This window comes from Drosophila albomicans, chromosome X (genome assembly GCF_009650485.2).
Source record: "Drosophila albomicans strain 15112-1751.03 chromosome X, ASM965048v2, whole genome shotgun sequence".
Lineage (NCBI taxonomy): Eukaryota > Metazoa > Arthropoda > Insecta > Diptera > Drosophilidae > Drosophila > Drosophila albomicans.
In genome coordinates this window covers 10,006,483-10,034,013 of record NC_047627.2, presented here as the reverse complement: position 1 = coordinate 10,034,013, position 27,531 = coordinate 10,006,483, and the positions used below count along the sequence as shown (strand labels likewise).

Here is a 27,531-nt window from a genome sequence, read left to right as displayed (position 1 = left end):
AGCAGAACAGAACTGAACAGAACAAGCAAAACCAAGCTGCCACGTTGGTAATGCGAGAAGTGTGCGCTGTTTACCCAAGAAACTGAAAAATCAACAGACATCTTAGAACTGCATTTGTCGTGGCTGTGATTCAACCAAAACAGATCACGGATCAACGGTTGACAACAGACAATTGCGTCTCATTCATTCTGAGTTGATAAGCCACAATTTTGTTTGACTTATCACAAGCTATAGCTATGTTATATAGCTTTTGCCCTCTGACATTTGACAAAGTTAATTAGCATTGGCAAGTGCGCACTTTTGAACTGTATTTCCCCGAATGAATAGCTTAGCTTTGTTATTGCATAAATGTGTGCAACAATGTTACGCACTTGTGTCATTCGACTACAAAACTGCAGCTCATCAGTTGCAATGCATTGATCATTATCAATTCCCCCCCCGAGAAAACACGAGAGTTGTTGTCGTCGTTGTTGTTGTTGGTATTGTTGTTGTTTTTCGGCCAAATACAAGAGAATTATGCTTTAATTGGGCGCTTTTGTCAACGACGACGACGACGATCCTCTCGACTTCGAACCGAGCCTTTAATTGCAGCCTCAGACATTGGCAGCGATGTTAACTGGGCGATAAGCACATTTTGTTTTGTTTTATTTTGGCACTGCTCCCCCAGGCTTCCCTCTCTCTGTCTCTGGCTGCAATCTTGATATTTGCCAGCCGTGCGAGACTGCAGCGTGTGAATTGCATTGCTCGGCAGAAATTAGATATCCAGAGAGGCGTTGTACACAGCAACTGTGCACAACATGATCGTAGAAGCCATAGCTGAGAGCGACTACTAGAGAACTAGTGACTGATCATCGCTTGCCGAAGACATTAAATCATTCGCAATGTTACCAATACCACATTTGATATGGCCCCAAGTGGAAGATGCTACCGATGTCGATGTCGATGGCTGATGTTGATGCTGTGGTTACACGCTCGTGAGAAGAAGCCAAGCTAAAGTTTTATAAAGTTATGATTATGAGCATTTCACTCGCTCAACCGCAAATTGAAATCGCAGACAGACAGTCGGACAAATAGAATGGATAGACAGTCGGTCAGTCAACTAGATGGATGGGGATGGAGATGGGGATGGGGAGAACAAAATGTTCTCACACACTGTGGAAGGCGACCCCGGTTAATTTTTGTTGTATTTGCTGTATTCGCACAGCGATATTTAGATTAGTTCGAAATAGTCAACGTCATATAGATCGTGAGATGATCATTTCAAATGTGCAGCGTTTAATTGAAGGAGAGGAAGGGAGTGAGGGAAGTCTGTCAACTCACCACAGCGAGCGAGCGCGTGTTGAGTTTGGAGTTTGGAGCTTTGGAGCGTGACTCACGCTAACGCCGTTCTCACGCGGTCATCTCTAGCCAGCAGCATAAGGCTTAAACACACCCTGTCCAAGCTGCCGCTGGATACTTTGCTTTATTTGCCAATGCGAGTCACGTTTTCATTTATTTTTTTCCTCCTCGTCGTCATCGTCTCTCCTTGTGTTTTTGTTTTTTTTTTCTTCTGTTTGTTGTTTCCCCAACAATTTTTCTGTGTCTCTCGCGAGCGCGAGTTTCATTTGAAAACACAACACGAAACAAGTTACCAACCGAAGCAGGCAAAACTCTCAGCTCACTACCAACTTCGTTGGTAACTGGGCTCAGTTCAGTTCAACTGGCTCGTGTATAATTTATATTACATTAATTTTTCAAGCACTGCAACGGTGCAAGTGAAATGTGCTCGACTTTTAAGTACCCAAAAATTGCAATCTGTAAAATGATCAGGAATTTCAAAGAATAGAAATTTAAAAATTTCAATAATTGATCACAAGTTACTTGTATCTATTAAGCAACTATTTCGTTTTACATTAAACGATCATACCCTTTCCGTTCTTTGCCTGCCCGGGTATACGAAAAAAACATAGAAAAACGGCTGACACCTCATTTGAATGGGGAGTTTTGCTGTCTTATCAGCCACATCGCCACTGGCCGTCCACTTGGTTTGTTTCAGTTTTGTTCGGGGCCCCAACTTCTCTACTTACCCCCCCCCCCCCCCCCTCCTCCTCCCCTCAACACCAAGTGTTCACTTGCAACGCAGCAGCCGATCAGCAGCAAAACATCGATTTCTCAAGCAGCAGCAACAAGATGTTGCTAACTGTTTTGCCTACCGCCATTTAATTTTCCCAATGGCTTCGATTACGATCAACAATCGGCAGCAGCAACACACAGACACATGCAGACACACACACACAGTTGAAAAGTGAGGTTAGGTTGGGCATTTAGTGAGGTTATGTGTGTTACAAATTAATGCTAAATCTAAAGCATTTTCACACACTTGTAACGGTATGTGGCAAAGCCGCAGTCGAAGCCAAAGAAAAGCCGTTCCGATCAAGTCTTCTTTCTATTTCTCCTTCTCTATCGCTCTCTCTCTCTCTCGCTCTTTTGTCTCTATGGAGCTAGCCGTTGGCCAAAGAAGTCGCGCCTTAATGATTATTCATTGCTTCTGCGTCTTCATCTCTCATCGCTGTTGTTGTTGTTGTTGGTGTTGCTGATGTTGCAGTTGCTGCCGCCTGTTGCTGTTGCTGTTGCAATGCGTGTAATTTTCTCATTGCTGGCTTTGACTTTGGCTTCGATGAAAATTTAATATGCAATCAAGATCGCGCACAAATTACCGTACATAAAAATTGTTTTCTCAAGGGAAAACAACAATGTGCAAGTTGTCGTTCGACTTTAGCTCCAAGTCGGGAGTCATCATCAGCAACCACTACTACATACAACAGCAACCAGTCAACACCAACCAAACTCGACAAAACATCATCATCATCATCATCATCACCACAACGTCATCGTCATCAACATCGTCATCGACATCGGCAATCGAAGTGCGCCGCATTCGATGACTGCAATTACTTTGCTAATTTGCTGTTGTTGCAGTATTATGTTTGCTCTATCGTTGTTGTTGTTGTTGTTGTACTATGCTTATTGGTTTTTAATGAGACGAAAAGCGCATTAATTGATCGACTCGAGTTGAGCTTACCTATGTCAAGGATATGAAACACTTTAAGAGACTTTTTGATTAATAATGTGTTCAACTGAAGTATTTTAATTATGAAAACGTTGATTGATTTAACAAGTAAATAGAAATCTGCTTAGAATGGGAAGTTATAAAGAATACACATTAGACTATTGACACACTTTTTTTTCTGTGGCAGCTTTATCTTTTGTCGATTTGCATCTCGGCGAGCTGTGAAAGTCCAAAGTTGTTTGGCCGGGGCAGCTTGTCGCTTGTCTTTGTCTTTGGCGGAAATGAGGCAAGTTTGTCAGTTAGTGTCAGGGGCTTTTCGCACTTTTGCCGCGCTTATCGTTAGACACAAATCTGCCGCCGATTGCATTTGCTGTGGCAGAGCGTGTGTCCATAAACTAGATATTTTTTTTTGGTGTAATGTGCGTTGTTCATTATCGGCAACGCGATCGCCAATCGCCGATCACAAAATGTATCTCATAGTTTTTGAAACCCGTATGAATCGAATCTCATGTATGTATCTCATATGCATCTCTATTTTTTTTCGTTTGTTTCGTTGCAGTTGTTATACGCGTTTCGTTGGCGACTACTGTGAACATCGGAATCCATGTCTGACGGGCCATGGACGCTGCCAGAATGGTGGCACCTGTCAGGTGGCCTTTCGGAATGGACGGCCGAGCATCTCGTGCCTGTGTCCGCTCGGCTTTGAGGAGTCGCTCTGCGAGATTGCGGTGGCCAATGCCTGCGATCAGACGCGTTGCTTCAATGGCGGCACTTGCCAGCTGAAAACGTTGCAAGAATACACCTGCATCTGTGCCAATGGCTATACGGGTAAGTAAATCTAGTCTTCTTGATTGCTAATCGCATTTAACGAACACTTCTCTTCTCTTCGCTTCTCTCTTTTATTCGTTACACAGGCGATCACTGCCAGACACAGAATCTCTGCGCCAGTTCACCGTGTCGCAATGGCGGCACCTGCTCCGCCTCGGCTGGCAGCAGCAGCTTCAGTTGCAACTGCCCGCCTGGCTTCACCGGTCACACTTGCTCCGAGGATGTCGAGGAATGCCAATCGAATCCCTGCCAATACGGCGGCACCTGTGTGAACACGCATGGCTCCTATCAGTAAGTATTTTTTATATTTGATTTTGATTTCTCACACCGTTGCAACTTAATTCACAAAGTCTGATTGACGCCAGCCAATTGAGATGAAAGCGCGGATAACTGAAGCTGTCTTTGAGCCATGACATTAAATTGATTAAGTTGCTTATTCTAGAGCAAAAGTATTGTAGAACAAGATTTAAAATATTTTAGCTGGAAAAAACTTTGCTAGTATCTAAAGGTTTGTCAAAAGACTACAAATTAGTTGAGCACTTTATTCTCAGCGTACTTTACTCAATGGAGTTTTTCATATTCGAATTGAGAAGTGCACAAAATGAACTATTAAACAATCAGCAAAATGGGAAAAGTATTATTCGTTGGTTTTCTTTGGGAAGTTTGAGAAGGATGGAAATTTTGTTGAGCACTTGATCTGCTCCACAGTTTGTTTCTCAGTTTTAAATATATAATATTATATATTAATAATCCTCTATTAAACGAACAGCAAAAGTGGTATAAAGATTTATAAGCAATGCAACTGCTTTAGCAATATTTCATAAAACTAAGAATGTATGGAAAAGGAGCACAAAAGCGAAAAAAGAATAAAGATGTGAAATATTTTAGAGAACTATGAATATTTGGAAAAGTATCAAATTAAGTACTTTAAGTTTAATTAAGAATGAGAAAAGAATAGTAGTTGTGAGTCAGAATTAAAGTATCTAGGAAAAACTGTTTAGTATTATCTATGCAAAGGACTAAAAGTTGGTTAAGCACTTAATCCTCCTCGCTGTTTCGTCCGCTCTCAAAAGTTTACTCATCACTTTTAGCTGGTGCCATTTGTTGAATCTAGTTGATATTTCAACGCATGACAAGTGCAAATTTGGCCGCTTGTTCGACAAAAGATCAGACACATTCCGATTGATGAGCTCGTCTCGAAGAGATGTGAGAGGGGGGAGGGGGGGAAGGGGGGGAAAAACGGTTGACGGAGAAGAAAACAAATCGTTAGATTTGCATATTTATCTAATTTATCGAAAAACTGTTTGCGGCTGTGCGCCAAATTAATGACAATTTAAAACTAATAATTTATAAAATCGAATTCGGTCTCCATTGTTGCGGTGTTCGAATGGATCGTTACTAAATATTTGCATATGAAATCGATTAAGATTGTTTATGGATTTTTGTTCATTTTTTTTTTTCGTTTTTGCTCGAACACTGGTCAACAAATTGGCAATTGGCCAAGTTACCAAGTCAGCAGCGACAACAACGCAACGTTTCCACTCTAATTAAAATATACAAAAAAAAAAACAGTCAAACGAAAACTATTCAAAATAAATCACACACAACTGATCATTCAATAGACTCCGCCTGTTGCCTTTTGCTGCCCCCGCGTTTCGTTTTCTCCCCCCCATCAACGAACGAACGAACGAAGCCAACTGAAATTTCCGGCGCTTTGTGTTTGCGTCTCCGGCTCTGAACTGGTCACAAAGTAAATTAAATTATTTCGTTGGCATCATTTGCATTTTTAATTTGAAATACACAAATTACCAAGAGGCTTGGCAGAGGCGGCCAGCGTTTGAGGGGAGGCGAAGGTATTTAACTCTTTTGTTAAGCTTAAACGTCAACTTCTAACAACCCAAATACAAAACACAAAAAAAAAAAAAACATAATAATAATGACTAAAATCCGAACTGAAAAGTGCGAGGTGAACATGTGTTGCGATCGATAATTAGCATATGCTGCGATCGCTAACTAATTGATAATTTGTTGAATTGTCGCGCTGTTGAATTACTGCTTTGCTCTTTGCTCTTTGCTGTGCTTTGAAAGTCTTTACTGATTATGCCAAATGAAAGCAAACATCCTGCAAACTTAAACTCTTCACTACTTCCGTTTGCTAAACTCATAAATTGCAATTAGAATTTAAATTCGAATCGGGTTTGATTACTCGTTAAATTGACGTTTTAATGCCGTTTGAGTATCGATATCGAATCGATCGATATTCAGTATTCTTTGCATTTTCTGAATGGGATTCAGTTTTTTTTTGGCTTTAATGTCTGCCACTGTTGATAAATTCGCATTAATTTCCCATTCAATGGCTGATTTTGATTGTGTTTATGCGTAAATAAAACGTTATTTAAATTTTCGCCAAATAAAATTGTTAATTTAGTGGACTCGATCGATCGATACGAAGCGATAGATACAGATACAGATACAGATACAGATACTACCAGCCGATACACTAGCTTAGTCATGCTCGATGCCACAATGAATATGAATGAGTGAGTGAATGCTGCATATGAATAACATTCGATTAGATTCTAAGCCTGTCAGTTTGGCAATATTTACGGCTGCAAACAACATGAATAGCTCAATGAATACATTTCGTTTTCTTTCGATTTATGTGCTAGACAATATGAATGTATTCATGCGTCTCAAGTGAGAGTCAAAATTGTATTTTTTTTTAGTGAAGTGAGTGTATTCATGAGTAACAAGTGCGAGTCAAAAGTGTACTCCTTTTAGAGTACAAATTGTATAAGAAAGTGAGTGTATTCATGAGTAGAAAGTTATATGTAGAATAGTATTCCTTTTAGCTGAGTGAGTGTATTCATGAATATTATGTGAGAGTAGAAATTGTATTTCTTTCACCTAAGCCATTATATTCATAAGTATCAAGTGGAAATAAAAATGTTATTCCCTTTAGTGAAATGAGTGTATTCATGAGTATCAAGTGATAGAGAAAATTGTAGTCCTTTTATACTTAAGTTGGAGTACAAATTGTATTACTTTTTTTAACCAAGTGTATTCATGAGTATCAAGTTAGAGTAGAAATTGCATTTCTTTTACCCAAGTGAGTGTATTCATAAGTATCAAGTGAGCCTTAAAAAGGGGAGCCAACTGAGTGTATTCATGAATAGTGATGTATGTGCAACCATTTGCTAATCATCTTCAGCAGCTTCAAATACACTCGTGAATAAATTAATAGTTATGAATACATTGAGTCACACGTTCGAGTATACTCAATTGGCCGGACTCTAACGATTATCGCACACGCGATCCGAGGTGATGCGATCCGATCCGATCCGATGAGTGCATTCACTACGCGAACTTAATGATCCAACAACGATCATCAGCCCTTTACCTTCGCCTTTACCTTTGCGGTGGGTCTGATCTTCTGCTTCTCTCTTCCGCCATGAACAACACAACGAAAAACGAAAAATGAAGAGAAAAAAAAAAAAGCAAATGCCGGGTATAAAAATGTTTGGCCCGCGGCCATTTGCCCGCTGAGTTTCACATGTCAATCAAAAATCAATTTTGAATTTCGTTCGTTAGTTTTGCCCAAAGCGAAGGTGAAGCAATTTTCGATGTGTAATTTGGTCAGCAAAGCCGTGAAGCGGGGAGCCAAAGAGAGTGAGAGAGGGGGGATGTAAGGTAGTTCGGTTCATTGGCCAGAGTTACACAGGTCCCTAAAGACTATTGCGGCACTCGAGGCCTGTTGCCTATTTAAGCGTTTTTGTGCCATTTAATTGTTTAATTTAATTAAATGCGTTTAATGGTCTTAATTAGCCGCTGTCTACCGTGAGACGAGGGAGAGCACGACGAGGAGGAGGTGGAAGCTAAATAGCAGCTGCCTTTTATGGTCAAAGTGCACACACACACACCACCACTGTGCACAGTGGGCCAAAAACAAGAGCCAAGCAAACCAGTTCTCGAATTCTCAAGAAATTCTCTTTGCCAGTAAATTAAGTTTTCATATAATAAACATAAACAATTAGAGGAATTGTGTCCAACAAAAATCAATGTACACACACACACACACACACACCAAAAAAGAGGACAGCGAGAGAAACAGAGAGAAAAATACTAATAAAAATACAAATACAAATACAAAAAAAAAAAATGGGAAAAAAATGAAAAACTAGCTACCAACATTGTTATGGCCCTCTTTGTAGTTTACCCAGCCCCAAAGAACCGGTTAATGCCTGCCTAGCTCAAAGCAATTGTAACAGGCAACAAACCGAAATAGAGAGGGAAGAATGAGTGAGCGAGCGAGCGATAGAGAGAGAGAGAGAGAGAGAGACAGACTAAGAAAGAGAGTGAGTGATAGAGAGGAGGCCAAAGTATAGATCAGGCTCTGATCCAACACAGCAGCTGTGTCGGATGAGGCGCATGCCATGTCCATCCATCAGCATTTCGCTTCAAACGGAAGTTGCACGTTGCAATTAACTTATTCGTGTGATGCTGCTGTTGCAGTTGCAGTTGCTGCTGCTACAACCACCAAAATTCCCGTTGCTAATATTATTGCTATTCTTGACAACTCATTGCAGATGCATGTGCCCCGCTGGCTACACTGGCAAGGATTGCGATACCAAGTACAAGCCCTGCTCCCCCTCGCCCTGCCAAAATGGTGGCACATGTCGGGCCAATGGACTCACCTACGACTGCAAGTGTCCCCGTGGTAAGTTTACATTTTTATTACTCCGATTTTAAGCTATCGATAAGCGTAAACGTAAAACAACTACAAAGTTTGCACACCATACATTCTTAAATGTTATTTAGAAATTCTATATATTTAACATACTACTATAATATCAAGTCTTACATTTCTATCGATGGATTGATCAGTGTGTTATCGATCAACGGTAAACAGCAGTTAATATGGAATCAAGATATTCTTAGATACTATTATATTATAACAATATTTCGGAGCTAGAACTACGTACTCAGATATTAGCCATATTCCCTACAATTAGATCTCATTGTTTTCTCTATCGTTTTTATCGATCGATGTTATTGCTATGCAAACGTATGCATTCAATTCTATTCACAACACTAGATAATATAATTATGACTTACAGATAAATCTTCATATTCACACAAAAAAATCAAATCTCCCTTTTCTATCGATCAGTGTGTTATCGCTATGTTATCGATCTGCCCAAAGCAACAAACACTATTCAAGCAAGATATTCTTAAAATTTATTTAATATTCATGTATTTAGGAGATTATGCATAATCAGTATAAAAAACACAAAATGATCGATATGTTAGTTGTCGCTATATTTAATATACCGATCGATATATAAATAGTCAGCTTTTGTTATCGAAGTCAGTGTCAATGGTTGGTTAAAGTGACATCTGCCGCTGTTTAATAACAAATGCTCTGTCCTTCCCCTCAGACGCTGCTGCACTCCACACATTTGATGTCAATTGTCGCCCCATTCAATTTGAGCATGTAAATTGCCAACATTTACATATATTTATGACTCTGTGTGTGCGTGAGTGTGTGTGTGTGTGTGTGTGTGTGCAATTTAATTCGCTCAATTGATGAAGAGACTTGCGTTGCATTTTCGATGCAATGAGAATGGTCGCGGGGTTAGTTACTATCATAAATTGCAATGGAAAGTCTGAGTACAGTTTGAGAGTGATTGAAGCGGGTTCGGCGACGGGGAATCGGAGGTTTGTTGCTTATTTTAATTGCGCCCAATCAAAAATTCTAATGAGCCGAGCGTGTGAAAGTGTGACCAAAAGCGGCGACGGCGGCGGCCATTTTGAAGGAATTTTTGCACACAAACACAGACACAGACAGAGAGGGAGAATAATGCAATGGCAATGTTATAACGCCTTTTGTGTGCGCCAGTGTTGGGCAACACAAATTACAGATATAACAAAAGCAAAAGCGACAGCAATAGCAACGGCAACAGCAACAATAAACGAGTCGAAACTAACAACACAACACAACAAAACACAACACGACACGAAGCGCCCTGTGGACATCACGATGGGAGAGCGCGGGAGACGCCAATGGGAATTTTTTGTTGTAGTTGGTGTTGTTGTTGTTGCTGTTGTTGAAGGAGGGGCGGAGTTGCACTCATTATGCAAAACGGGCGGCACAAACCGCAGTCGCAATTGCAACAACAGAAAAAATACTGTTTGCAACTTGTTTCCCAGGTGCCGCCTTCAACCCTTCCACATTCCCTTGTGGACAGCGGATGACGACGACGACGACGACTTCAATCAGGACAAGTCGATGCACAGTCAAAGGCATCAAAATCGAGCTTAATTTGCTCTGCTGCCCAAGCAAATTACAAATAAATCAGCCACGGACCATGAGATGATGTACGATCGACATCGTTGCACGTTGCACGTTGCGATGCTTAAGCGCAGTTACGCCCTAAGGAGGTCATGCCTCAAGAGAGTGAGCGAGAAAGCCACAGAGAGAGAGAGAGAGAGAGAGAGAGAGAGAGAGAAAAGTAGAATGCTGTGGAAAATGGGATGCGTTGCTTTTGGGGTAAACGTTGCAACTTGCAGCTGATGAATGATGCATAATGCAATTGGTAGCAGCAGCAACTTTATAGTGGAAGGGGAAGGGGAAGGGGGGAAGGGACGACGGCGACTTTAGCTAGCAAACGAGTTTGACTTCGCGTGGGCAGCAGCAACAAAAGTAAACTTGGGCCAGCGCTTGGCTCGTGGCGAGTCATGACTCAGAAGAACAACTCTACACACACACACACACTCTCCAACACACAGATGATATATTGCATTAATCGATAACTGTTTCAGCTGGCAATTCATTTGGCAACATTGTTGCTAAGCTTTTCAGAATATTTTTTGTGTATTTGCATGCGGATGGGAAAGGAATTCCATTTGCTCTTAATTGCTTTGCAACATTGTTGCTAAGCTTTTGCCACAGGTCGCCGATTGACCCAACGGACCAACAACTCATGCAAATTGTTGCAAGCCAATTGACTTAAATGGACACACACACACGTACACACACACATAAGTACATTTGTGCATGCAACAAAAGAAGAAATGAGCAAATTACATTGTAGCAGGCATTTAATTAAATGTTTGCTCTTTGGCGTGGTTTGAGAGCCACTGGAGCAACTGTTGATGTTGTTGTTGTCGCTGGCTAGAGAGTTCAAAGTGCCACTAAGTGACTGGGTAACCATCAACGAATGTGGCATGCAACGAACGTATGTATGTATGTATGTATGTATACACACATACATATATGTACATTGTATATACATATTTGTAGTTGAAACACATGTGCAACAGATCAACAGATGCTGTTGTTGCCCTGCCTTGGTTTATTTTTAAAAAGTATGCATTGAAAATGCCACTCTCCAATCCACACAGGCAACAAGTTGCAGTCTCCCCAGTCAGACACACACACACACACACACACATAATCATAATAATAATAACAACAACAAAATGCCCACAAAAAAAACTGTGCACAGCAACAACAACAAAATCGATCAGCCCCAACAACAATGACAATAACTGGGCTGGCACAACAAGCTATAGCTCTTCGTATTTATGTATGTATGTGTGTGTGTGTGTGTATGTGTTTTGGGCCCTTCTTTTAAGACCAAAACGAAGCGAAACCCGACCTAGCCAGGCAAAGCCATTAAAATAAGCTGTGGGCGAGCAGCAAGCACTGAGCGCAAAGAGAGAGAAAGAGCCAGTTAACCAGCAGTTAGAGAGAGTGAGGGCGAGCATATATGTATGTATGTACGTAAAAGAAGGTGCTTGCGGAGTGTGGAGTGGGGAGGAGAGGGAACAGCGAGCCGTTGAGTGGGGAGAGGTCGACATAAAGTGCGATTTAATTCCTCGAATGAAGCACAAAGTAAAGCGCAATGAACAAAGTCGAAGTCCGAACATAAAAGTAGAAAACTCGATCGAGCCACGAACCACGATCTGAACCAAGCCGAGCGCAGTCGAGCCGAAGTGAGCCGAAGACAAACCGCGCCAAGCCAAACCGAGCCGAGCGATGAGGCGTGCCGACAACTGAACGAACGAACGAGCAAACGAAGCAAAGTCGCAGTCGCAGCATAAGCAACATTTCTTGTTGTTGTTGTTGTTGCTCTTGCTGTTATGCTTCCACAAACGCGAGCTCACTCACTCTCTCTCTCGCTTACACTCGTTGTGCTTTGTGGATGGCAAAAGAGGGGAAAACGAGCGCGCTCGTGGACGACGCTCGTTGCGCTCGTTTGCTTGGCGCGCATTCAGATAGCTGCCTGGCCAGATATGAGACCGTGGGAAAGAACAACCAAAGACGTGTTGTACACACACACACACTCGCTCATGTATACATGCATACTTATACACATGCGCATGCGAGCGTCTGTTTTACTTCTTCTTCTTTGCATTTTGTTTGCTCATTCGCTTCGCATGCGCAGCGGCGCGACGGCTTTATTGTTGTTGTTTGTTTGTATGTATGTGAATATGTATGAATATTTTTTGTATCTGTAGATGTGTGTGTGTGTATGTATGAACATTGCCGCAGGCGCAACCTTTTGAGAGAGTAAAAGAGCGCCGGCTGTTGTTCTTGGTTTACCTGTCTTCGCTCTTTCAGCTCTCTCTCTCTCTTTTCTATCTCTCTTGGTTGCCTCCCTCATGCTGTGCTCTGTACGCTCACTAAACTCCATCCATCTGTCTGCCTAAACATGTGCAACACAGCTGCATACGCACACATTGTCAGACATACTTATGTATTTGTAGACATATTTTAAGCGTTGTCTGCGCTTTGTGCGCCTTCTTTGCATTGCCTGGCAACCACTTTTTATATCAGCCCTGGCCAGTGGTTGTTGTTGTTATTATTACTGCTGTTGTTGTTGTCGCTGGAAACGTTTTCGTTTATTGAAGCATTTTATGATGCTGTGTGTTGTTGTCCATAAATCTGTTTATGCACTTCATTGAGCACACATACACACATGTCTGACATATCCACACACCCACACATGTGTTCCCAACTCCCACATCTCCACATGATAGTGTGACCCTTTTTTAAATGGACACTACATACTTTTTGCTAGTATATTTAACGTTTTTACGCAACTTCAAATTTCAATAGAATTTGTTTAACTTTCGGACAACTTTCCCTAGCTTGAAGCGCCAATCCTTATGCGATTACATACATTTTGTTTGTACAGTCAAACGTCTTAAAAACGACCGTTTTCCCTATCCTACTTATCTCACTGCAAAATCAATGTTTACACATGAACAAGTTGTAAACTCTCCAACTTCAACATCAATTGCATTATCTTGTCTTGCTTATCTCTCCTAGCAGCGTAAGTCTACTAACATGGACTTGGCTTGGACTTCATTTCATGAATTTGCAAACATGAATACATTTTTTGTTATTTTACATTTATTCTTATACAACGTTGTTAGTAATACTATAACATATTTTTTTAATATGGCTTGCCTTAACAATCTTTTCAAATTCTTATATGGGCAAGCACATAATTTTCTACTGCGCATGATTAATTGCGTCTTCAGTCGAGCAACGTTGCCAAACTTCACTTAGAATATGTATCTGCGGCTTTTGCGTAGATTTTAAGTATTAACTACATATCTTGATTTGAATATTAGACTTCTAACAATCGGTTCTTTTATTTGCAGGCTTTGAGGGTAAGAACTGTGAACAGAATATCGACGATTGTCCCGGAAATCTGTGTCAAAATGGCGGCACCTGTGTGGACGGTATCAATGATTATCGCTGCAACTGTCCCCCGAATTTCACGGGTCGCTTCTGTGACGTGGATGTGGACGAGTGTGCGATGCGTCCGTCCGTCTGTCAGAATGGAGCCACCTGCACGAATGCCCATGGCACCTACAGTTGCATCTGTGTGAATGGTTGGAACGGCAGTGACTGCAGTCAGAACATTGACGATTGCTTGAATGCGGCATGCTTCGATGGTGCCACCTGTATCGATGGCGTTGGCAGCTTCTATTGCCGTTGCCAGGCGGGCAAGACGGGACTGTTGTGCCATCTGGACGACGCCTGCACCTCGAATCCCTGTCATGCCGATGCCATTTGCGACACCAGTCCCATCAATGGCTCCTATGCGTGCTCCTGTGCCACGGGCTACAAGGGAGTCGATTGCTCCGAGGATATCGATGAGTGTGACCAGGGATCGCCGTGCGAACACAACGGCATCTGTGTGAATACGCCGGGCTCGTTCATGTGCAATTGCTCGCAGGGATTCACTGGACCGCGTTGTGAGACAAACATAAATGAGTGCGAATCGCATCCGTGCCAGAATGAGGGCAGTTGTCTGGATGATCCGGGCACGTTTCGTTGCGTCTGCATGCCCGGATTCACGGGTACCCAGTGTGAAATCGATATCGACGAATGCCAGTCGAGTCCGTGCCTGAACGATGGCACCTGTCACGACAAGATAAATGGCTTCAAGTGCAGCTGCGCCCTGGGATTCACGGGCGCTCGTTGCCAGATCAACATCGATGATTGCCAGTCGCAGCCGTGTCGCAACATGGGCATCTGTCATGACTCCATTGCCGGCTACAGTTGTGAGTGTCCCCCAGGTTATACGGGCGCCAGCTGTGAGATCAACATCAACGACTGTGACTCGAGTCCGTGTCATCGGGGCAAGTGCATCGATGGCGACAATAGCTTCAAGTGTCTGTGTGATCGCGGTTTCACCGGCTATCTGTGCCAGAAGCAGATCAACGAATGTGAATCGAATCCCTGTCAGTTTGGTGGCCATTGCGTGGACCGCGTGGGCAGCTACATCTGCCAGTGTCAGCCGGGAACCAGTGGCAAGAACTGTGAGATCAATGTGAACGAATGCCACAGCAATCCGTGCAACAATGGCGCCACCTGTGTGGATGGCATCAACAGCTACGACTGCAAATGTGTCCCCGGTTTCACCGGTCAGCACTGTGAGCTCAATGTCAATGAGTGTGCGAGCAATCCGTGTGCCAACAACGGTGTCTGCATGGATCTGGTGAACGGCTTCAAGTGCGAGTGTCCCCGGGGCTTCTACGATGCGCGTTGCCTCAGCGATGTCGATGAGTGTGCGTCGAGTCCGTGTGTGAACGATGGACGCTGCGAGGATGGCATCAACGAGTTCATCTGCCACTGTCCGCCCGGCTATGCGGGCAAACGTTGTGAACAGGACATCGATGAGTGCGCTAGCAATCCCTGCCAGCACGGTGGCATCTGTTTCGACAAGCTCAACGCCTTCAGCTGCCAATGCATGCCCGGCTACACGGGTCACAAGTGCGAGACGAACATCGACGATTGTCTGAGCAATCCGTGCGCCAATGGCGGCACCTGCATCGACAAGGTCAATGGATACAAGTGCGTGTGCAAGGTGCCCTACACCGGACTCAATTGTGAGAGCCAGCTGGATCCGTGTGCAAGTAATCGGTGTCGCAACGAAGCCAAGTGCACACCGAGTCCCAATTTCCTGGACTTTTCGTGTACCTGCAAGCTGGGCTATACGGGACGCTACTGTGCCGAGGATATTGATGAGTGCGTCTTCAGTTCGCCGTGTCGCAATGGCGCCACTTGCGTCAATGTGCCCGGCTCCTATCGCTGTGTCTGTACCAAGGGCTATGAGGGACGCGACTGCGCCATCAACACCGACGATTGCGCCTCGTTCCCCTGCCAGAATGGCGGCACCTGTCTGGATGGAATTGGCGATTACGACTGCCTCTGCGTGGATGGATTCGAGGGCAAACACTGTCAGACGGACATCAACGAGTGCCTGAGCATGCCGTGCCAGAATGGAGCCACTTGTCGCCAGTATGTGAACAGCTACACGTGCACGTGTCCGCTCGGCTTTAGCGGCATCAATTGCCAGACGAACGATGAGGATTGCACGGAGAGTTCGTGCCTCAACGGTGGCAGCTGTGTGGATGGCATCAATGGCTACAACTGCAGCTGCTTGGCCGGCTACAGCGGTGCCAATTGTCAGTACAAGCTGAACAAATGCGACTCGGCTCCCTGCTTGAATGGCGGCACTTGTCACGAGCAACGCGACGAATACACTTGCCACTGCCCCAGCGGATTTACGGGCAAACAGTGCTCCGACTATGTGGACTGGTGTGCACAGTCGCCGTGCGAGAATGGCGCCAGTTGCAGCCAGCTGAAGCATCAGTTCAACTGCAAATGCGCCGCTGGGTGGACGGGAAAATTGTGCGATGTGCAGATGATCAGCTGCCAGGATGCGGCACAGCGCAAGGGGATCACAGTGAAGCAGCTGTGTAACAATGGTACGTGCAAGAATCACGGCAACAGTCACGTCTGCTACTGCTCGCAAGGATATGCGGGCAGCTACTGTCAGCAGGACATCGATGAGTGTGCCTCGCAGCCTTGTCAGAATGGCGGCACTTGTCGCGATCTGATCGGTGCCTACAAGTGCAGTTGTCGCCAGGGCTTCCAGGGTCAGAACTGTGAACTGAACATCGATGATTGTGCACCGAATCCCTGCCAGAATGGTGGAACCTGTCACGACCTCGTGCAGGGCTTCAGCTGCAGCTGTCCACCGGGTACGCTGGGCATCATTTGTGAGCTGAATCAGGACGATTGCAAGCCGGATGCGTGTCACAACAATGGCAGCTGCATTGATCGTGTCGGTGGCTTTGAGTGCTCGTGTCCGCCTGGATTTGTGGGCGCACGTTGCGAGGGCGACATCAACGAGTGCTTGAGTAATCCCTGCTCTAATGCGGGCACCCTCGATTGCGTGCAACTGGTTAACAACTATCACTGCAATTGCCGACCCGGACACATGGGACGCCACTGTGAGCACAAGGTGAACTTCTGTGCGCAGTCGCCGTGCCAGAATGGCGGCGTCTGTAGCACCAAGCAGAGCGGACATCACTGTGTGTGTGCGGACGGTTATTACGGCAAGAATTGTGAGTTTAGCGGACAGGATTGCGACTCGAATCCGTGTCGCGCCGGCAGCTGCATCATCGACGACGCCGGAGGTTATCGATGCGAATGCGTACGCGGCACAGCTGGACAACACTGTGAGCTGGACACGCTGGACGAGTGTCAGCCGAATCCGTGTCTGCAGAATGCCGCCTGCGACAATCTACTGGGCGACTACGATTGCCTCTGTCCCAGCAATTGGACGGGCAAACGTTGCGAGATCTACGACAAGAACTATGCCGGCTGGGCGGGTGGCAGCAGCGGTGGCAACTCGGGTGCAGCCGGCGGTGGCGGCAATGGCATTGGTCCAGCAGGCGCGGGTATCTATGACGCTGATGCTGAGCAACAGCGGGCGATGTGCGAGAAACGCGGTTGTCCGGAGAAGCAGAGCAACGGCGTCTGTAACAACGAGTGCAACACTAAGGCGTGCAACTTTGATGGCAACGACTGTTCGCTGGGCATCAATCCGTGGGCCAATTGCACTGCACCGCAGTGCTGGCGTGTCTTCATGGACGGACAGTGCAATGAGGAGTGCAACAACGCGGCTTGCCTTTACGATGGACGCGACTGTGAGCAGAAGCTGAAGCGTTGTGCGGCCATCTATGATGCCTACTGTCAGAAGCATTACGGTGATGGGTTCTGTGATTACGGCTGCAACAATGCCGAGTGCAGCTGGGATGGTCTCGACTGTGAGAAGTCGGAGCAATCGCCACAGCTGGCCGAGGGTGCCATGTCGGTGGTCATGCTGATGGATATACGACAGTTTCGTGCGAAGCAGGCGCAATTCCTGCGCGAGATGAGTCACGTGCTGCGCACTACGGTGCGTGTGAAGAAGAACACCGATGGCAAGGACATGATATTCACCTGGAAGGGCAGCTCTCGCATGCCGGACATACAGGACTCGGAGTTTGGACGCAAACACAAGATCATCTACACGGAAAGCAACGGACAGACGGGCATTCAGATCTATCTGGAGATTGACAATCGCAAGTGCACCGAGTGCTTCAATCGTGCCACCGAAGCAGCCGAATTCTTGGCCGCATCCGCCGCCAAACATACGTTCGCCAATCGCTATCCCATCTACAGTGTACGCGGTGTGCAGGACACCGCTGATGTTGACTACGAATCACCGGCGAATGTCAAGTACGTGATCTCGGGCATTATACTGGTGATCATAGCGCTTGCCTTCGTGGGCATGGTGTTGAGTACGCAGCGCAAGCGTGCGCATGGCGTCACCTGGTTCCCCGAGGGTTTCCGTGCCCCAGCTGCTGCAGTGATGCAACGACGTCGTCGCGATCCCCATGGTCAGGAGATGCGTAACCTCAACAAGCAAGTGGGTTTGGCTCAGGCGCAGGCACATCAACTACCGGGAGGTGTTGGCGGAGGCAGTCACTGGTCGGACGATGAGTCGGACATGCCACAACCGAAGCGTCAGCGCGGCGATCAACTCAACAGCGGCGGACTTGGTGGTCTGGGCGGCTTAGGAGGCGGCAGTGTAGCCGGTCTGACAAGCGTGGGCTATGCCAGCGATCACACCATGGTCAGTGAATACGAGGAGGCGGATCAACGTGTCTGGTCGCAGGCCCATCTCGATGTGGCCGATGTGCGTGCCATTATGACGCCGCCGGCACATCAGGATGGCGGCAAACACGACGTGGATGCCCGAGGTCCGTGCGGTCTGACGCCTCTGATGATTGCGGCGGTACGGGGCGGTGGCCTGGACAGCGGCGAGGATGTGGAGAACAATGAAGATAGCACGGCTCAGGTGATCTCAGATCTGTTGGCGCAGGGCGCCGAACTGAATGCCACCATGGACAAGACGGGCGAAACGTCGCTGCATCTGGCCGCTCGCTATGCGCGTGCCGATGCGGCCAAGCGTCTGCTCGATGCCGGCGCCGACGCCAATTGCCAGGATAATACCGGACGTACGCCGCTGCATGCTGCGGTTGCCGCCGATGCCATGGGCGTCTTTCAGATACTGTTGCGCAATCGGGCCACCAATTTGAATGCACGCATGCATGACGGCACCACACCCTTGATACTGGCTGCCCGCTTGGCGATCGAGGGCATGGTCGAGGATCTGATTACAGCGGATGCGGACATCAATGCGGCGGATAATTCGGGCAAGACGGCGCTGCATTGGGCGGCGGCTGTTAACAACACGGAGGCGGTCAACATACTGCTGATGCATCATGCGAATCGCGATGCCCAGGACGATAAGGACGAGACGCCACTGTTTCTGGCCGCACGCGAGGGCAGCTACGAGGCATGCAAGGCGCTGCTCGATAACTTTGCCAATCGCGAGATCACCGATCACATGGATCGCCTGCCACGCGACGTCGCCAGCGAGCGGCTGCATCACGACATTGTCCGACTGCTGGACGAGCATGTACCGCGTTCGCCGCAAATGATCAGCATGACGCCACAGGCCATGATCGGTTCACCGCCACCTGGCCAACAGCCGCAGTTGATCACACAGCCGACGGTGATTGCGGCTGGCGGTGCTGCGGGTAAACAGAGCAGCCAGGCTGCCAAACAGAAGGCCGCCAAGAAGGCCAAGCTCATCGAAAGCAACAGTCCGGACAATGGACTGGATGTGGCTGGCGGTGGTGGTGCCGCTATGGGAAGTTTGCGTCGCAAGGCAAGTTCAAAAAAGGCCAACAACAACAGCAGCAACAACAACAACAACAACAATGGCAGCAGTGCGGCCTCAAAAAAGGCCATGAACGGCGGCATAAATGCTGCCCAGCTGTTGAGCGCGACGGGGCCAACGGTGGGCAATTGCGGGGACCTGGACTCGTCGCCGCCACCGCCACAAGTGCAGGCCGGCAACGGCAGCGCCAATGGCAATCTGGTGAACCTGCCCAGTCCCTACGACACGACCTCCATGTACTCGAATGCCATGGCAGCGCCGCCGAACAACGGGACCAAGCAGCCGCCGAGCTATGAGGATTGCATCAAGGTAAGTTTTTCATTTGCACTGTTATACAAAAGTGTTATACTTGTATATTCGATTCCTTTGATACGTGTATCAGTTTGGTGATCAACTAACAAACTGTTATACCCCTTCATCCAATACAACTTCTAATGCCGTTTCCCCTTTCCCCACGCACAGAACGCACAGTCACTGCAATCCCTGCCAGCCAACAGCCTGGACATGATCAAGCTGGACACCTACGGCTACTCGATGGGCTCGCCATTTCAGCAAGAAATGCTAAACGGACAGGCGATGGGCCTGAACGGCGGACGCAGCACCAATACGCTGTGCGGTCTCGGCGGTGGAGTGCCCAATGGGGGTCACGAGCAGGGACTCAGTCCGCCCTATTCGAATCAATCGCCACCGCATTCGGTGCAGAGCAGTCTGGCGCTATCGCCACACGCCTATCTGGGTAAGTCAATTGTGTGTTGGTTAACTCAATTCAACTGTTATACTAATGTTGTTACTCTTTGTTTCGATTTTTAGGCTCACCATCGCCGGCCAAATCACGGCCGAGTTTGCCAACATCGCCGACGCACATTCAAGCGATGCGGCATGCCACGCAGCAGAAGCAATTCGGCAGCAATCTCAACAGTCTGCTCGGTGGGGGCAACGGTTCGTTGGGACCGCAAAGCTCACCGGTTAGCCTGGGCATCATCTCGCCCACGGGCAGCGACATGGGCATCATGCTGGCGCCCCAGTCCTCCAACAATGCTAAAGGCAGTGCAATAATGCAGACGTTGTCACCGCAGCTGCAGCAGCAACAACAGCAGCAACAGCAACAACAGCAGCAGCAACAACAGCAGCAGCAGCAGCAACAACAACAACAGCAGCAACAACAGCAACAGCAACAAGCAATTGGAGGCCTTGAGTTCGGTTCAGCAGGTTTGGACTTGAATGGATTTTGTGGATCTCCGGGTAAGTGAATCGATCAAACTAGAAAGTATGACAACGAAACTAATGAAACTTCACATTCTATCATTTGCAGACTCATTTCACTCGGGTCAAATGAATCCGCCTTCAATACAAAGTTCAATGTCGGGTTCCTCGCCATCGACCAACATGCTGTCGCCATCGTCACAGCATAATCAGGCCTTCTATCAGTACCTAACGCCGCCAAGCCAGCATTCGGGCGGCCATACGCCACAGCATCTGGTGCAGACGCTGGACAGCTATCCGACGCCATCGCCCGAATCGCCCGGACACTGGTCCTCATCGTCGCCCCGCAGCAATTCGGATTGGTCCGAGGGCGTACAATCGCCGGCGGCCAACAATTTGTACATCTCCGGCGGACATCAGGCCAACAAGGGGTCCGAGGCCATTTACATTTGACAATGAGGCGATGATAATGGTTCGATAGAATGAAAGACAGCTCCAAGAGCGCCCAAGAACTACAACAACGAGAAGAATGATATCCCAACAACCCAATCACCTCCCTCCCAAAATGAAAATCGAAAAACGAATAACAGACAAGAAACTAAATACTTTTTTTTTGCCTAGAAATTAAGCTTTAATTTAAAAACAAAACAAACGTAATAATTGTAGTAATTTAAATGATTTAATATTAATGTTTGTTGTACAGAGCGCGTTGAAATCGTATATCATAAATGGTATATATACATATACGCCAGATATATACTTATATATATTCGTAAGTAGTTAGTGAACTGTTCAGTTTCGCATCCAATCCCCCGCCCCCCCCTAAGACAACAATAACAATAACTAATATTTTGCGCGGAAACGTTTTAAACAATTTTATCGAAGAGAGATAACAAAATGATAACAAGCGGAAAATTTTGCAATCCGTTTCACAGCTTCCAGTTAATGATAAACGAGATGAAAACAATTATAATTAGCGCAAATTATTTTTATTATTATTATTATTATTAATTATTGTAATTGTATCTTGTAATTGTCGGCCAACGTTTTTCTCTAGCGCCCTAAATAAGTTTAATTAAATTCAATTAATTAACAATAGCAATTAGAGCATCGACTACGTTCGTTTTACCGTCTACTATTAAGTTTAAACAAAAATGAAAAACAAAAGACAATTCAATTAACTAATTGCGTAATATATTATATCATGTTTAGCTGTTAGTTTCGAAACTGAAGTGCTTATATAAACAAAATTGTTAGCTATACTATATATATACGATTACAAACTACGAAACACATTCTGCAAACAAAAAAAAAAACAATATCAATTTTTTTTTATTATTATACATTTACACTTATATTTTTTATGTAATTCTACATATAAATCTATTTAGTTAAGCATAAATTGTAAAAAGATTCTCATAATTGTTTGAATTAAGTTGAAAAACAAATGCAAGAGCAAAAACATGAAAAAAGACAACAAACTATAACATTTTCCAACCATTTTTTAGTTAGGCATTAGGCAGACTACAATTTAAGTTTTTTTAACTGACAGCGATTTATATGAATATATATATTTCTATTTTTATATATATATTTTCAAAAAATATGCAACAGTTTTTTTTTTTTTGTCATCGCAATTGATTTTGGACATCTGTCAAATTTTAATTTTATTATTATTATTTTCCTATTTTTTTTTGTGTAGTTTTGCTGCGATTCTTTCTTTAATTATAATGTGTAAATTGTAAAATTTTTTGTTGTCCTAACTTAAAACAGCGAATGAAACATGCAAATGCAAATTTTTTTGACATAATAAATATAAAATAATTATTTTAAAAAGAATAAAGGTCTTTCAATTATATTTGAAATGTGTCACATGACAAAATTACACAGATGATATTATATTGTATCAAATATTGTATATCGAAAGTTTTACATCACTTAATGTGCAACAAATTATATGGAAATGATTCTACACAATTCTATTTGCAACCAATATGTTTTGGTCACTTAAAAATAGCCAAGATTTGATTAATTTCTCTTATGAGTATACATGTAATTCCCAAAAACTAATATTTAGAGATAATTCCTAACTTAACAATCTCAGTTGCTAATCACAAATCAAATCAGATTAGTTTATTGCACAATAATGGGCGAGTCCCTCGCTATAATGACGTTTTTTAGGCACATGCCGCAGATAAATATAATTTCTTTCGCCACGGGGCAATTCCCAATCCATTGACTTCTTGATGGATCATAAATAATATCCTCTAATCGTGAGAAACCCAGTGTAATCGCCACCAATCCAATCGAAACAACTGACCAGCCCAATGCTAAAGAGTTGATAAGATATCTCTAAGCGAATCACGATTCGTATAAAAAGCTGTGCCAACCAACGATTTGACATCACTTGCAGTCTGCAAAGTAATTGGACATAATCCTAAAGCATTCAACATGATGAAGAGTCTTCTGATTGCCTGCTTGGCCATTGCTTTGGCCTCTGCTGCTCCTCATAGCTCCCAGCTGGATGGTCGCATTGTGGGCGGATTGGATGCCGTTGAAGGACAATTCCCTCATCAGGTGTCGTTGCGTCAGCTTACCTCGCACATCTGCGGCGGCAGCATCATTGCACCCCAGATCATTCTTACTGCAGCTCATTGCGTCACCAGCGAAGCTTCCGACGGCTCACTGAAGGTGTAAGTGATACAGAGAGAGTTAATCAGAGTTCAACAATTCATTTCTCAACCATTATTCCCTTTGTAGTACCTCGGCTAAGCAGCTGAGCATTCGTGCCGGAACCGTGGATCGCAGCAGCGGCGGCGTTGTCGTCAACGTGGCCAAGGTCATTGTCCATGAGAGCTATGGGAACTTCTTGAACGATGTCGCACTCCTGGTGCTCGACCAGCCCCTCACCTACTCCGCCGTGATCAAGGCCATTCCTCTGGCCAGCGTTGATACCGCAGTTGGCAGCGAGGTTGTCATCTCTGGCTGGGGTCGTCTCACCACTGGCGGAGCCTCGCCCCGCCTGCTGCAGTACAACACGCTTAGCTCGCTGTCGAAGAATCAGTGCATCAGCTCCACCTTCATGTTCACCAGTAGTTTGATCTGTTTGGCCCACACCGCCGGCAACGGTGCTTGCAACGGCGACTCTGGTGGCCCGGCTATCCAGAATGGTCAACTCGTTGGCATTGCTGGCTTTGTGATTGGCGGCTGTGGCTCCACAAATCCCGATGGCTATGCCAAGGTCTTCTATCATCGCGATTGGATTGTCAAGAATGCCAATTTGTAAGATGGCTGCTATCAACTATTAAAATATCAAGCGAGTAATTGAAGTGCTTTTTCATTTTTTGTGGGAGGGAAGGCGAGTGGCTCATGAATGAGAGACAATTCCGAGAAGAATGCAATGCAAGCCGAAACTGAGCAGCTGTCAAATGCCCTGACCTAAAATGTCATAAAGCGATGACGCTGTCGAAGTTGATGCCGTCTAAACTTGAACTTCATGGAAGCAAGCTGCTGTCTCTTTGGAGGTCAGAGCGTTGGCCGCAGTCGCAGCAAAAACAAATCAAGAAAAAAAAACTGCTGACGCTGTTGCAAATATTTTGCATAAAATGCGCGAGAGTCGAACAATTGTCAATCAGAAGTGAATCTAGATTCCAGAACAGTAGAAAGATGGGTAAGTTGATGGTTATAGCAAATTCACTGCAGCAAAATCTGATTATTATAATGGTTTAGCTTGCAACACAACTACACGACTGATGGCAGTGCTGCTGGTATTGCTGGCTGCAATTGTCTGGGAGCAGCAGGTGGCGGCCAGCAAGTTTGCCTACAAGAAACCCATCTACGGCAAGACCAGCTATGTGAAGGATCGTCGCTACAAGATGCGCACAACAAGCAGCCCGGACACAACAGAGGATGATTGGCCGGCGCCCGTGGAGTTCATCATCAATAGCACGCCCAGAAGCGCAGGAACATCGCGATCCACGACAGAGTCAGGCATCAGCAGTACTCCAAGTCCTGTCACGTCCACAACAGAGATGCCAGGCAGCACCAGAACTGTGGCTACTTCAACAGATAGTACCAGCAGCAGCAGCAGTAGTAGCACTAGTACCACAGAGTCGGGATTAGACAACACGTTGCCATCACCACCGACACCCGCAGCCGCAGTGCCATTGAATCAGCCTGTGCCCTGCACCTGCGGCGTATTCCTCTCTTCGCAGATCAAGAATGGTCTCCCCGATACGCCGCTCATTCACAACGAAATGGATCGCATGTATCCCTGCAATGCCATTGGACGCAAACAATGTCAGACGAAGTGCCTGGAGGCGGTGAGTGGCAGCCGCTGAAATTGTGTCAATTGCAAAGTTCGGTTAACATCCGAATACGATAATTATTTTACAGATTGTACAACACTTGCCCAACTCGGCGAACATTGTGTGCGCCACGCTGGGACACAACTGCCACAAGGAGCGGGCCTATCTCTTCATCAAGAACTGTCATAATCAATGGGTGAATACGAATCTGCAGGCTGGTCGTGAGTATTGCTGCAAGGAGGGCGTGCCCTATCGTTGTCCACTGCTTGGCTGAGCGGTATTTGCCATACACTACTTAATAACAGCTATCTGTCCAACTGCAATAAATGAGCGTAATAAAATCAATGTTTGAAAAATGTAAACAAAATCATTTATCGTTATCGAACTGTCTTGGTATTAAAATACTGCACAATCGTTAGTGACGTCACAGTTGCTCGCAGCGCTTTTACCTGTTTAAGCGGAACGAAATTTAAAATAGTGAGAAACAAACAAAGAAAATACCCTATTTATAAATTGCCACCTGAGTATTAGCTTTTTTATTACAACATATAACAAGATACAAGTTGTAATTATCGGTTTTCCGTATTATAGTATTTTACATATTTCTGTGGTCACACCTCAACAACAAACAGCGCCATCTATGCTTCGTTACAGTTATGAAGATTCAAATGCAGCTTACAAATATACATAAATTAGAAGCACATACTGCATTATTCATTTGCATAAATGCATCTAAGGATTCATGTGTAATGCATATAAGCTGATTGAAAACCAGTTATAGTTTAGCTATAACCGCGTTTTCAAGAAACAAACTCTATCAATTGGCATCAAAAATATGGAAATACGCGAAAATCATAAATTGCTAGATAACTCAAGAACGACCAAGACGCATTAAATGTCCTTCGGCGTGATGATAGATCTCATCAAAGGTCTTCGATAAATACAGGACCCCCAAAAAATCAGACAGGATCTGACTAAAAAACACGAATTTTCGTTATTAAAAATTTTGTGTTATCTCGAGTAGAATAGGAAATATCGGTCTTTTAAGAACACTAATCAATTTGTCTTGATTAGAAAAATCCTTGTGCCCAAGGACGTCACGATCGTCCTTCAAATTACCGAGATACAGTGGAATATTGAAATTCTTGGCCGTTTTTCTAAACCAACCCCTTGAAAAAAGTAAGTTTTATAGGAATATCCTTAAATTCCAATCAATCGATAGAGCTAGTTATCCTAATAACAAAATAAGAAAGTCCTTGCAAGATACTCATAGATTTGGCACAATAATAACAATAAAAACAAAAATTTTTGAATTTTAACGTATTTGTTTATTTTTTGCCGTTTTTTCCAATTTTAAATTTGCAACTGGGTCCAAGTGTAAGGATTCACTAATTTATTAGGTGACTTGCTGTAGTTTTACTTCCTTCTGATTTATGTTGGCCTAGTATTTCATTCGCTGACTAGTCAGTTTTTGCCATCATTTGATGCCTGTGCTTGGCCACTTGAAGCAGCCGCGAACGACGAAAAAGTACCAAGTGAGTAGATGAAATACCAGGCGAACATAAATCAGTAGCAAGCAGAAATACAGCAAGTCACTTGCTTATTTAGTGGCAGCAACTTTCGCTCCCTAAAGTATGCTGCAAAAATATAATATTTTACAATAAAGCTAAAAAATTAAATTTTGTGTAGCATACTTTGAGGGTTCAGCTGGGGTCTTTTTTTGAAAATTGAATATATTGCGGCCATATCCTGTCGGATTTTCAAAGGACACATATTGTCAGGATCGCAAGGACCTCCTCCATCGATTGGCATCAACAAACTATAGGATCTTCTATCCTAAGAAGATTTGGAATTTTTTGGTCCAAGGGCCAAAGGATAACTCGAGAACTACAAGGACAATTAGAATGTCCTTTGGGCAGTTAATAGGGCTTATTAATACCCATCGATTGATATATCGCTTGCCAGGACATACGCAAGGACATTCACAAGTGATAGCCTCTTTTCTGTGTACTTTTATCTCGGATCCTGTAAGGATTTTCGTCCTTTTTAGTATGTCAATCGGTTTGAATTTACTAGATATATTCTTGTGCCAAAGGACACCGCGGTCGTCCTTCAAATGACCGAGATATAATTATTTTAGACTTTTGACGGATTTGTTTTTAATTTTGTCGGTTACTTTCAAATTTTTAATTTTTAATTGGCGCACAAGTGGTTGACGTCACTAATTTAGTAGGTGACTTGCTGTAGTTTTGCTTGCTTCTGATTTATGTTCGCCTAGTATTTCAGTCGCTGACTGGTCAGTTTTTGCCATCATTTGATGCCTGTGCTTGGCCACTTGAAGCAGCCGCGAACGACGAAAAGTACCAAGTGAGCAGATGAAATACCAGGCGAACATAAATCAGTAGCAAGCAAAACTACAGCAAGTCACTTGCTTATTTAGTGGCAGCAACTTTCGCTCCTTAAAGTATGCTGCAAAAATATAATATTTTACAATAATGCTAAACGTTATTTATGCAATTTTTAAATTTGAAACTGGCGC

At 44.7% G+C, this 27,531-nt stretch overlaps 3 protein-coding genes across 4 annotated transcripts in view; all 3 read left to right on the top strand.

Annotated features, from left to right (window-relative positions):
• LOC117567899 (neurogenic locus Notch protein) overlaps positions 1-22,342 on the top strand; it is a 45,291-nt gene extending 22,949 nt beyond the window's left edge. The window contains exons 3-9 of one of the 2 annotated variants that reach the window (XM_034248212.2): positions 3,609-3,877; positions 3,964-4,168; positions 8,464-8,594; positions 13,553-19,791; positions 19,945-20,218; positions 20,293-20,724; positions 20,795-22,342. In XM_034248212.2, coding sequence (XP_034104103.1) covers positions 3,609-3,877; positions 3,964-4,168; positions 8,464-8,594; positions 13,553-19,791; positions 19,945-20,218; positions 20,293-20,724; positions 20,795-21,138 — 7,894 coding nt within the window. In that variant the 3' untranslated portion in view covers positions 21,139-22,342. The remainder of the gene's footprint in view (positions 1-3,608; positions 3,878-3,963; positions 4,169-8,463; positions 8,595-13,552; positions 19,792-19,944; positions 20,219-20,292; positions 20,725-20,794) is intronic. The other variant, XM_052006438.1, reaches the window with a different exon arrangement.
• A 775-nt stretch (positions 22,343-23,117) lies between these two features.
• LOC117567726 (serine protease SP24D-like) lies at positions 23,118-23,981 on the top strand. Its single transcript, XM_034247892.2, has 2 exons — positions 23,118-23,378; positions 23,446-23,981. Exons 1-2 carry the CDS (start codon positions 23,137-23,139, stop codon positions 23,969-23,971), a joined length of 768 nt encoding a protein of 255 aa, XP_034103783.1. The 5' UTR covers positions 23,118-23,136; the 3' UTR covers positions 23,972-23,981.
• A 160-nt stretch (positions 23,982-24,141) lies between these two features.
• LOC117567977 (follicle cell protein 3C-1) lies at positions 24,142-25,343 on the top strand. Its single transcript, XM_034248331.2, has 3 exons — positions 24,142-24,355; positions 24,415-25,007; positions 25,081-25,343. The coding sequence occupies exons 1-3, from the start codon at positions 24,142-24,144 to the stop codon at positions 25,264-25,266; spliced, it is 993 nt and encodes a 330-aa protein (XP_034104222.2). The 3' UTR covers positions 25,267-25,343.
• Positions 25,344-27,531: the final 2,188 nt, after the last annotated feature.